At 38.7% G+C, this 12873-nt stretch overlaps 1 protein-coding gene and 1 non-coding gene across 2 annotated transcripts; both read left to right on the forward strand.

Moving 5' to 3' along the window:
* Nucleotides 1-929: 929 nt before the first annotated feature.
* On the forward strand, nt 930-1036 carry LOC146936736 (small nucleolar RNA R71). Its single transcript, XR_015033665.1, has one exon. It is a non-coding gene; the product is annotated as a small nucleolar RNA R71 (small nucleolar RNA).
* A 5788-nt stretch (nt 1037-6824) lies between these two features.
* On the forward strand, nt 6825-12563 carry LOC146936737 (uncharacterized). The gene is made up of 4 exons (XM_085749276.1): nt 6825-6912; nt 7228-9152; nt 9311-11425; nt 11655-12563. Exons 1-4 carry the CDS (start codon nt 6825-6827, stop codon nt 12546-12548), a joined length of 5022 nt encoding a protein of 1673 aa, XP_085605402.1. The 3' UTR covers nt 12549-12563.
* The last annotated feature ends 310 nt before the right edge of the window (nt 12564-12873 follow it).

A 12873-nucleotide genomic window follows, 5' to 3' on the forward strand; every position in this document is an offset into this window, starting at 1 on the left:
TCCTAAGTATGTTAACAATTTTTTCAAACTTACCCTCCAAGTTAAGCTTAGCAATATTTAGAGGGGATGGAGCTTGGGTCTTATCAAGTGGTTTCTCACTTTCTATCTCAGTTTTCTCACCTAAAAGCTTGACATTTTCTTCCTCAATGTTTTGAACCTTAGCAATAGTATCTCCTAACTTACTACCCCCAAATGATATGACATTAACATGAGCTTTAGGGTTGGCTTTGGTTTGACCAGGAAAGACTCCCGGTGCTTGAGAAAGAGTGGACACTTGTTGGGCTATTTGGGAGGTAGAATCAACCTTGGTATTGAGTTTGGAAATAGAATCGTTCAGAAATCCGGTTTGGTTTTTAAGTTCTTGAAGTTGTTTATTTTGGTTGGCAATAGAATTTTCCAACAAAATTTCCAAATTGGATTTCTGAGCGAATCTCTGGTTGTTTGCATAGCCAGGTGGTGCTACTTATACATAGGGATTTTGATTTTTGTAAAAATTTTGATTTTGTCTCATCCCTTCGTTGTATTAAGCATAGTTCAATTGCTCAACACCATTAATAGCACTACCTAGTTGGCAATCAACACCAACATGACCAGTTATACCACATATTTCACAAGAAGAAGGTGTAGAAGCAGAATTGATAGCACTGACATTGAATTTTTCAAATTTTTCAGTTAATGCATCAATTTTAGAAGTAAGGTGATCATAGTTAGAGACTTCGTACATACCTGCCTCCTTTTTGGAGGATGAAGAACTAGTGATGGCTCTCTCGTCGGTCCATTTGTAATGATTCTGAGCCATGTCTTCAATCAAGGCATATGCCTCCGTGTAGTTTTTGTTCATTTGAGCTCCACCTGCAGCTGCATCAACAGACATCTTAGTGGTATAAGATAAGCCATTATAAAAGGTGTGGACTATGAGCCAACTTTCTAGACCATGGTGGCGACAAAGTCTAAGCATTTCTTTGAAATGCTCCCATGCATCATAGAGATATTCCCCATCTTTTTGATTGAACCGAGTAATTTGGTCCCTAAGTTTAGCAGTTTTGGATGGGGGAAAGAACCGGGCAAGGAATGCTTGCCTCATCTGATCCCATGAAGTAATGGAACCGACTTCGAGGGAATGGAACCAAGCGCTAGCTCTATCCCGCAAGGAAAAGGGAAAGAGATGAAGTCTTACGGCCTCTTGGTTCTCCTTCATGGTTCCACTAATTCGTAGGAAAACAGCGATGTGAAGATTCGGATCCTCGGTGGGGGATCCCGAGAACTGGTTTTGCTGCACCAAGTTAAGTAGGGCAGGCTTAATTTCAAAATTGTCATCCACAATCGTTGGGTACACAATAATAGCTTGTGGCTCAGCCGTAGACGGCGTTGCATACTCTTTGAGAGTGCGATTAGCCATGGCGGTATTATTTTGTGCCTCTCTCCTCCTTCTATGTAATAACCTTTCGATCTCGGGTATTAATACCGCTCGATTTCTGGTTTTTCGTATAAAAAAATGAGAACCCAAGAAGTTAAAGATAACAGAAAAATAAGAAAATAAAAATAAAAATAAAAAGAAAGGAAAAAGAAGAAGAAAGAATTCTAATCACTAAAGAAAAGTTAATTAAATTAGTTAAGTCCCCAGCAACGGCGCCAAAAACTTGATAGGCCAAACCGCAAGTGCACAGTCTATCGAAGTAATAGTAGTAAGAGAGTATCGTTCCGCTAGGGAGTTGTTCAATCTAATTAACTTTAAAAGAATGATTAGAGGAGAAGAAAGTTTGTAAAAAGGAGGTTTAATTGCTGAAGGTAAATAACAATAATATAAAAGAGCCTTGGGATCATTGGTTCATCATAATAACAAACCCTTCTCTAGACAAGACTTTAGCTTCTAATTTCATGATTTACACCTTAATTTCTAAAGACCGATTTCCCTTTAGCCCCTCACCTTTCCAAAGAAAGTCCGGGGAGAGTTTACCTCTAGTAACCAAGCCTATATCGCTGACTTGATTACTAGAAGATGCTTATAAGGATTGAAACTACTTGTGTCTCAATAATTGCAAAGACTATTTCGCTACCTTTGAAACTACTATTGTCTAGATTCACTTGTTCCAACATCAAAGCTCTGATTTCGCATTATGAATTGATGTTTGGGATGATGGATTAACAATTATCAAACCCTCCACTTTTGCTTCTACAGTTTGATAACTGTTAATTCATGTTAAAACGGTGAATCTAAATTAGAAATTACGGTTACATGAAATTAGGGTTAAAGCTTGGTTCGATTAGGATTATGTCATTAGACTTATCCAATAATCCCAAGACAAGAAGAAGTCTACTCACTCATGTTCATTGTAGACATGGGGGAAGAAGAGAGAAGAAAATAAATTGCGAGAAAGTAAAGAAAGGAAAAGAATCTTTATTAAAATAATTGTACTGGAATATTCTAATAAGAGGTGAATGTTTATGATGAAGAGCTACTCTATTTATAGCTTTACAATTGACTTAAAAACTAAGCAACTATAAGGGCAAATCGGTAAAGCTGCAACAGGGTAACTTGGTCTTGAAGAAAAGCAGCAAAAGAGCATTCTGAAGGGTGGCACGGCCGTGCCACATGTTGGCACGGGCCGTGCCAAGCTTCTGACTTGGTAGAGACATATTTTTGTCTCGTATCTTCGTATTTTTGCATTGTATTTGCTCCAGTCCTCTTTCTTTTGCTCCATGACACCTTCCACCATATATTCGTTCCTAAAATAAAATAAAAAGCAATTTGAAGTAAAATATTCAAAAAGGAAATAAAACTAAAATAAAATAAAACTAAATCTAAATAAAATGGTACTAAATAAAGCATTAAAATAGATAATCTATGACTCATCATGCTAGAATTTCAATACTATAAAAAGATATCGATCACACAAGGACTGTGGAGCTATAGCTTCGCGTAGCTTTTCAGCAGAAAACTTGTTTGCATAAAACTAAAATAAATCATTTGTCCTAAAAGTAAATATAAAAGTTTTTTTTTTCAGAAGCTAAATTAGACCACCAAAATTAGCATCGGGGATAATCGAACTTTGAGGAGGAGCACACTCCCAAGTCCTAAGTCAATACCACCAAGCTAACGGTAAATATAATAGGTTAAGTTTGTAAAAACAGTAAGAGGTTTTAGAAAATCTCAAGATGGAAAGTGTGGTTTAAACTAGGTTCAGTTGTGAAAAAACATTAATGCGATTTACAGAGCTATTGTTAGGTATAGCCTCTGTGGCTCTCAATGCTCCAATCGTTTCTAGCTTCTCACAGTCTTGCGATTCATAGATATATCTCTCTCTTTCTAACCGACTTTCTAGCAAACCAATTGATCTTAGGGAGTGTTACCTCATCCATCATGTTAAGGGTATTAGGGTCACAAGCCCTTTTTATATATGATATGAGTCCTATCAAGAACTTAGAGCTTAGCTATAACTTCATATAGCTTCTAGGCTCTTCAAGTTCAAGTTAACATTCAAGCAGTCTCTCTTGATCCTTTCGTTGGTGTTGTGCTTAAGGACAAATTCATATCTAACAAACATTTTCCACTCCCATAATCATTAAGGATCAGGTAGCTATATCATTAGAAACAAAAATGATCATAATTTATTTCTAAAGGTTTTGAGTTAAAACAGTTTGTTAGAACAAAGCTCGACGCTACAACTTTATATATTGCAAGTAAATAAATAAATCATAACCTCACCATGTCTAAACCACAAGAAGGGGTTTAGCTCATGGTGAGTTGAACCATGGAAATGGAAATGGAAATGAAAATTAACATAAATGAAAACATTGAAAACTAAATTGATAGATTAAATAGAGTTAGTATATGATTACTGTTGTTTTTGGATTTCCAAACTGTTGTATTTTGGTTTTCCAAATTCTATTTTCTACCGAAGTTGTTACTAGGTTGAGTCACGACCAGGTCGCTCTCTTTAAGACGTTTCGTGGCACCGCCCAAAATTGTGCAAGACAGACTATCAACCACGCCGCCTCCAAGATAAAACAAGCCCAGCTACAACTGTGCAGTTAACTACTGAACTGTAGAAAACTGTTCGAGATTTAAACCCTCAAATATGGTACTAAGACCACTCTTTAATACTGAAACCACTTTCATATGGTATTGTTACCACTCTTTTATGGTCTTGAGACCACTCAAATATGGTGTTTCCGCCATTCTAACTTTAATTTCTCCAAAATATCAATATGACTATACGACCACTCAAATATGGTGATACCACCATTTCCACTTTTTAATTTCTCCTCAAATAGAAAAATATTGAAAGAATATTTATATACCGTTAAGATCATTCTTAATTCCGACAGGACATTATTATTCAAAAAGGGACTATGATCTTAATAGTACTCTTTATTCTGAAGGGATTTATATTATCGAAGGGACTATGAACCTAAAACCATTCTTAATTCCGAAGGGACATTAAACCGAAAAGGGACTATGGTCTGAAGAACACTCTTAATTCCGAAGGGACAGAAAAAGGAGATGAAGAGAAGAAAGACTCCTCAACACAAGTCAAGAAAGGGAGAAGAGAGAAAGAGTTCTTGACAACTCAATGAAACTCTTTGGTGTGTTTTTTGAATAGAGTGGAGTCCTCTATTTATATAGAGATTTTGTAACTGTTTTAACCAAAATTGCGACAACAATTACTCTAATGGATAAGATTAAAATGGAGTTTATCCATTAATCAGTCCAACAATACTTGTGGATAGGATAAAAAACAAACAAATCCACAAAACTCGATCAAACAAACTATTGGATTTGAACGAAGGTAATATAAGACATTTAATTAAATTCTTATTCTTATCGCAACAACCATAAGCTAAATTAATGGGAAGTGATATTCTCGAATAAAAATAATAATTATTATTATTTTTATCATTATCAAGTATTTAAAATTAAATACTGCAATTTAAACACTACTAATGTGTGTGTTCTATTTTATGTGAGACCCTCACACTCTATTTTTTCAATTCACACAACATTAGATCAAAGTATAATTACTTGGTGTTTAATCTTCCAATTTTTCTTCCAACATCACACTAATGTTCCAACAATTACATTCCTTGAAGGAGAGGGATGAGCCAAACCATCACCAGATAATCTAACTAATAACTCTAGAATCTAGCCACCATGCTCATCTTTGAAGAAAATAAGATGGAAGGAGAACTTTAAAGTTGCTAAAGTTGCTAACCCTATCTGTAAACTGGCCTTTCCAATTCTAAGATGAATTTGTGGACCCTTGGCAATAACGCATGGATGTTCTTTTATAGTAAAAGGTCAACCACTACAAGTTGTACCCTTTTGTCATTTTACACATGGGCTGTCCTTATCATATTCTACATATTCCTTGGGATATTCCTTTATTATTCCTAGGATTTCAATCATTGGGGACAACTCATATTCTACCTCATTAAGCAATGGCCATATTGGATCCATGTGCTCGTACTTTGTACGACCCAGCTAGAGATTCAGGACGCTGCACCTTTACAAATGTTCCGAGAAACAACCTACGTCCACGTTGCAGCTTCCCGCATCTTTAGAGTCATTCCTTAACCTACATCTTCAAACATCATAAACAAGCATCACTAGTTCTAAATGATTTACACAAAAAAAAACTAAAATTATAAAATCTTAAAATAGGCATTGATTAGATGTTTAAGGCATTACAATCACTCAATTACTTGTCCATTATGGGCGCTAATTATGTGCAACGTGATAACCAACATATTTTTCGGTTATTAGTACACCACCCTCCTTAAGTGGAGAAGGACTCACTAAGCACCACAACGAATGACGGCGAGCCTAATCCCTCTACACAACGGATCTCAATCCAAAAAAACCATTTTCCTAGGTCCAAGAGGATAAGTTCTTAAATTATATTGGGACGGGAAGAGTAACCTGAGGGGTCACCTGAACTTTGTCCATATTTCAACTATGCCCTTATCATGTCCTATATTTTTCTTCTTCTTTTGACCGAGTCAGACCCGGTCCAATGCATTATTGTTGGGATGAGTCGTAAGACATGGCCGTAATTTGTACAACCCTATAAGACTATTTTTTTGGTGGTGTTCCTATAAGACAATATGACCAAACATTTTTAATCTTTTTACTCAAAAATAAATTCAAGTGCAAAACATAAAATATATACAACAATTAAGCTCACTCATCTCCAACAAAATAATAAATTAATTTACATATTATTTATTTAGGAACAAAATTATTAACGTGACAACAGAGTTTCGATCAACCCTCTTCTTGAAATAATTCACACCCTTTTCTAACAAGATAGCTAATTTTTTTTTCGTTACATAGAAAACAGTTTTAAAAAAATAAAAAGATAGCTAAAAAAATAAATTAAAAAAACTTTGTATGACCATTAATCGAATTAAAGACAATTATATAATTCTTTTTTTATTTGAAGGAATTATATAATTCTTATTCTTAAATTTCTTACTGTTTTTATTAAATAATTTGTATATGGTTATATTCAAATTTATAGTAGGTAAATAATATTATTATTTAAATATTTTTGACTGCAATATTTAATAGTTACTACATAGCAATTATTTTTCGATTTGACCAAAAATTAAAAGGATAATTTTTTACTGTTTTTCCTATCTTATTTGTTGAGAAAGACTAAAATTATTTTAATTAATAATAATCACTACCAACACTATATTATAATATATTCCATATGGGTTCCATTAGAGCAATATATAGCATGGTTCATTCTCTTGTTCTTTCAATAAAATAAAATAAAATCATTTTCTTCTTGGAACCCTAGAGAGAGAAACTTTGAACCATGTCGAATGCGTTTTGCAGCGACTGCATGCAAGGGACGGATGTGGTGTTTGACCACTCCGCCGACAATGTACTCTGTTCGGAGTGTGGTCTTGTCTTGGGATCTGATGCAGTGAAAAAGTCTATTCCACTAAAAGACAACACTTAAGGGGGTGGAAATAGCTGTTTTAAATTTTATTAGTATTTCGGGATATTTTTGTAATTTCGTTTGTTTTGTTACATCCTTAGGGTTTTGTTAACACTATTTATATTTGTTTTGTCGTCATGAGAATCAGACTTGATGTTTAATAAAATTTGAGAAATTCTCAATCTTTTGCTGTCAATCTCTCGGGTATTCGTAGAATCAACGAGGATTTGATATTTTGTTTTGTTCCATCACGTACGCTACATCATATTGGTATCAGTTGTCTGTACGTTCTTCACCATGCCGCCACGGTACCGTGCTCCTCATGCTACCCTAGATGACGCGACTCAACGTGAGGAAATTGCACAGTTGCGTTTGCAGGTAGAGCAACTGACACAACAGCTGGCTGCCCTCCAGCCACCGACACCCTCTGACTCTGACACCGAAGACAACGTCAACCCTTATGCTGACCATCACGGTATTGATCGCCGTTGGGAAGCAGGATTCAAGGTCGACATCCCTGAATTTCACGACAATCTACACGCAGATGAACTTATTGATTGGCTACACACAGTAGAGGAAATTCTGGATTTCAAAGAAGTGCTGGATAATCGTCGTGTTCCTCTGATCACCATGCGATTGCGTGGACGGGCTCAAGTTTGGTGGCAGCAGACCAAGCGAAATCGTACACGAATGGGAAAGGCTAAAATAAACTCTTGGGAGAAATTTAAGAAACACATGCAGTCTGCCTTTCTTCCATACAATTATGAACGTGAGTTGTATCAGCGTTTTCAACTCCTTCGTCAGGGCAATCGATCTGTCGATGATTACACCACTGAATTTTATGAATTGCTTGCGCGCACTGAAACTGCAGAATCTCCTCTTCAACTTGTTTCTAAATACATCGGCGGCTTGCGCCAGCAATTCCGTGATGTTCTTAATATGTTTGACCCTGTGACAGTTGCAAAAGCCCATCAACGCGCACTACAGGCTGAACGACAGTTAGCACGGCGTGTCAATCCTACCCCTGCCATAAATGCCAATTCTTCTATGCCTTCGAGCCGTCCTGAACCGCATTCTGCTATGCCACAACAGCCACGTCCCACTGGCGGCATTCGTTGTTTTAATTGTGGTGAATTAGGCCATCGGCAAGCAGATTGTCGTAATACGGCAAAAACCAACTCGAGAGGTTTGCTGGCTAATGATTTAGACGTGGACTCTCCACCTATTTTTGACACTGAGGCTGAACCAGTTGATGGAGATATTGAACATGAATTTGTAGAGGGGGATGTGGGCCCTTTACTCATGTTGCGGCGTACCTTTCTCAATTCTAATGTTACTGATGAAGACTGGCGTCGTACTGCCCTGTTTAGATCCTCTTGCACAATCGCAGGAAAGGTATGTCAACTTATTATTGATTCTGGCAGTTGTGAAAATGTGCTCTCTGAACTAGAAGTGCAGAAATTAGGATTAACTCCAGAAAAGCATCCCAAACCGTACAAACTTGCGTGGCTGAACAAGAGTACTGGCATCACTGTGTCCCACCGAGTACTGCTCTCCTTCTCTATTGGCCCTACATACTCCGACGAGATATTCTGTGACGTGGTTCCTATGGATGCTTGCCACCTTCTTCTGGGTCGTCCATGGCAATTTGACCGCTCCGTTATGCATGATGGTCATGATAACACCTACTCCTTTCTTTTTCGGGGAAAAAAGATTGTGCTACTACCCAGTAAGATTCGCACTGCTGGGGACAGTACCACTTTACTGTCTAGAGCCCCCTTTGAAGAAGCTATGACTGAGTTGGGACTTGTTTTTGTCCTTCTATCTAAGCACGTGACTGTTGATGATATGCCTCTCGGTGCTACCCCCTCTGTCGTAGCGCCATTATTGGCGGATTTTAGAAACATTCCTGAAACACTTCCTGATACACTGCCTCCACTTCGTGACATTCAACACCATATTGATCTTGTTCCGGGAGCTTCTTTACCTAATCGCCCCCATTACCGAATGAGTCCGAAAGAACATGAAGAAATTCGTCGTCAGGTAGAAGAGCTACTTGCTAAGGGGCACATCCGTGAGAGTCTTAGCCCATGTGCTGTTCCCGCCCTCCTCACCCCAAAAAAAGATGGCACATGGCGTATGTGTGTGGATAGTCGTGCTATTAATAAGATCACAGTTCGTTATCCGGGGCTACAATTTTCAGTAAATTGGATTTGAAGAGTGGCTACAATCAAATAAGAATCCGTCCGGGTGATGAATGGAAAACTGCCTTTAAGACGCGTGAAGGCTTATATGAGTGGCTGGTAATGCCGTTCGGGCTTTCTAATGCACCGAGCACTTTTATGCGGGTTATGAATCAGGCTTTGCGTCCTTTTATAGGTAAATTTGTTGTTGTTTATTTTGATGATATCCTTATCTATAGTGCTGATCCTGAGATGCATCTCCAACACTTACGTGAAGTTCTGCTTGTCTTACGTCGTGATAAGTTTTATGTTGCTACGAGCAAGTGTGTTTTTATGACAGATTCTGTCCATTTTTTGGGATATGTTGTTTCTAAGGATGGTCTTGCTGTTGACAATAACAAAGTTGCCGCTATTGAGCAGTGGCCGCAACCTACTTCTATTACTGCGGTGCGCAGTTTTCATGGCCTGGCATCCTTTTACCGGCGTTTTATCCCTCATTTTAGTAGCATCATGGCACCAATTACTGACTGTATGAAGGGAACTAAATTTACCTGGACAGCTGATGCTGAATCTGCCTTCATGGAAATCAAGCATCGATTAACTATAGCGCCACTTCTAGTGCTTCCAGATTTCTCTCTACCATTTGAGCTACATTGTGATGCATCCAAAACTGGTATTGGTGCTGTTCTAAGCCAATCTGGTCGTCCAGTTGCCTACTTCAGTGAGAAATTGTCTGTTGCCAAACTTCGCTACAGCACATATGATGTGGAGTTTTATGCAATTTTTCAGGCGGTCAAACATTGGCGCCATTATCTTTTTCACCGTGAATTTGTCCTCTTCACCGACCATGATGCTCTTAAATACCTTGGTAGCCAACCAAAGCTCTCTGACCGTCACGCTTCTTGGCTAGCATATCTGGAGCAGTTCACCTTTGTAATCAAACATAAAGCAGGTGTTTCTAATAGAGTGGCTGATGCTCTAAGCCGCCGTCACAATTTACTCTCCGAAATACGAATCACAGTCCCGGGTTTTGATTCACTTATGGACTTATATGCTACTGACCCTTTCATTGCTGCAATTTTACTAAAAATACAGAACGGAGAACGCACTGATTTCTTATTACAAGATGGCTTTCTTTTCCGCGGGCTGCAGTTATGCATTCCTATGAGCAGCCTGCGTTTGAAGATCATACAGGAACTGCATAATGAAGGTCAAGTGGGCCGTGATCGCACTCTCCATCTTGTCTCTAGCTCATATTTTTGGCCCTCGATGCGCAAGGAAGTTGATCGCTTTGTCGCCCGTTGTCGTGTCTGCCAGATGGCCAAAGGATCATCTACTAATGCTGGTTTATACCTTCCTCTCCCTATTCCTACTCAGCCTTGGACAGATATCAGCATGGACTTCGTGCTTGGCCTTCCTCGTACACAGCGGGGAAGCGACTCCATTTTTGTGGTGGTCGACCGCTTCTCTAAAATGGCGCACTTTATACCATGTAAGCGTACATCGGATGCTGTTAATGTAGCCCAACTTTTCTTCCGCGAAATCTACCGCTTACACGGACTACCAACGTCCATTGTTTCTGACCGTGATTCTCGTTTCCTCAGTCATTTTTGGCGAAGTCTCTGGCGTTCAGCAAACACGACGCTCAACTTTAGTAGTGCTTACCACCCACAAACTGATGGTCAAACTGAGGTGGTAAACCGCTCACTTGGTAACTTGCTACGCAGTTTGGTTGGTGAAAATATTAAATCCTGGGATGTCAAGCTTTGTCAAGCAGAGTTTGCTCACAACCATGCGGTCAATCGTAGCACTGGCTTCAGTCCGTTTCAGGTTATTTATGGCTTGGTTCCCCGTGGTCCTCTTGATCTGTTGGCGCTTCCCTGCATGGTGCGTCCCCATGCCACCGCAGTTGAGTTTATGGACCAGCTGCATCAGATACACCAACAAACCCACTCACGTCTGACTGCTTCCACTGCGAAATACAAGTTACAGGCTGATCAGAAACGCCGGATTGTTGAATTCTCTGTTGGTGACTATGTTTGGGCAATTTTGACAAGAGACCGTTTTCCTGCTCATGAGTATAACAAGCTTGCTGCTCGCAAAATTGGCCCGTTGGAAATTACTGAAAAGATCAACCAGAATGCTTATCGTTTGCAGCTTCCTAGTCATGTTCACACTTCAGATGTCTTCAATGTCAAGCACCTTATCCCTTACTCTATGGATGCTTCTTCCGAAGATGAGATGGCTTCTGATTCGAGGGCGAATCTTTTCCACCCCGGAGAGGATGATGCAGTGAAAAAGTCTATTCCACTAAAAGACAACACTTAAGGGGGTGGAAATAGCTGTTTTAAATTTTATTAGTATTTCGGGATATTTTTGTAATTTCGTTTGTTTTGTTACATCCTTAGGGTTTTGTTAACACTATTTATATTTGTTTTGCCGTCATGAGAATCAGACTTGATGTTTAATAATATTTGAGAAATTCTCAATCTTTTGATGTCAATCTCTCGGGTATTCGTAGAATCAACGAGGATTTGATATTTTGTTTTGTTCCATCATGTACGCTGCATCAGGATCTCACACCATTGATGAAACCTCCGAGTGGCGAATCTCCGCTAAAGAACCCGGCAATAAGGATCCCATTCGTGTCGGTGGTCCCAGTAACCCTCTCCTCACCGATGGTGGTCTCTCCACCGTCATTGCTAAGCCGAATGGAGCGTCCGGTGATATTCTCTCATCGTCTCTTGGTCGTTGGCAGAATTTTGGTTCTAATCCCGATCGTGGATTGATCCTTGCGTTCCAAACTATTGATACTATGGCTGAGAGGTTGGGACTGGTTCCGACCATTAAGGACCGAGCTAATGAGATATATAAGCGGGTTGAAGATCAGAAGTCTAGTAGGGGAAGAAATCAGGAAGCATTATTGGCTGCTTGCCTCTACATTTCTTGTCGACAAGAAGACAAGCCACGCACTGTAAAGGAAATTTGCTTGATTGCCAATGGAGCCACCAAGAAGGAAATTGTCCGCGCAAAAGATTACATAGTGAAACAACTGGGTTTGGAGAATGGTGGTCAATCTGTAGAAATGGGAACAATTCATGTTGGGGACTTTATGGGACGATTTTGTTCTAATCTTGGTATGAATGATCAAGCTGTTAAAGCTGCTCAGGAATCTGTTCAGAAATCAGAAGAATTTAATATAACGAGAAATCCCATATCAATTGCTGCAACAGTTATATACATCATAACTCAGCTTTCAGATGATAAAAAAACCCTGAAAGATATATCAATCGCTACGGGAGTTGCAGAAGGAACTATTAGGAACTCATACAAGGATCTCTATCCCCATGTTTCAAAGATAATACCAACCTGGTATTTGAAGGAAGAGGATCTGAAGAACCTTTGCAACCCTTGAAATAAAACAGTACTGGTGATATTAAACAACCTAGATGTAATTGAAAGTTGAAATTGTTGTATTGGATTTATTGAACTTTTATATACTTTTGTTTGAAATTAAAGCGTCTAGTAGATAGATTGTCTTGGTTTCATAACTTCATTTTTTTTTCTTTTTACCTGTATAATAACTAACTTACTTTCGTGCATAAATTACAAAACTCTTATTTAGGAGAAACAAATGTATGTGTACCGTGTACCGTGCATGCATGTTAATGTGTCCATCTTGAATCACACGTACAACTATTTTGAGAACTAACTTCTAACTCACAGAATATTCATTCATT

This window comes from Medicago sativa, chromosome 3 (assembly GCF_051527215.1).
Source record: "Medicago sativa cultivar Bolivia chromosome 3, Bolivia_mono, whole genome shotgun sequence".
Lineage (NCBI taxonomy): Eukaryota > Viridiplantae > Streptophyta > Magnoliopsida > Fabales > Fabaceae > Medicago > Medicago sativa.

Excerpts from the sequence above, each read along its gene's own strand:
- LOC146936737 (XM_085749276.1), top strand. The coding sequence starts at position 6,825 with ATGTCGAATGCGTTTTGCAGCGACTGCATGCAAGGGACGGATGTGGTG. Across the intron at positions 9,153-9,310 it reads ATCCGGGGCTACAATTTTCA|GCTTTGCGTCCTTTTATAGG; the intron begins GTAAATTGGATT and ends GTTATGAATCAG. Across the intron at positions 11,426-11,654 it reads ACCCCGGAGAGGATGATGCA|AATCAACGAGGATTTGATAT; the intron begins GTGAAAAAGTCT and ends GGGTATTCGTAG.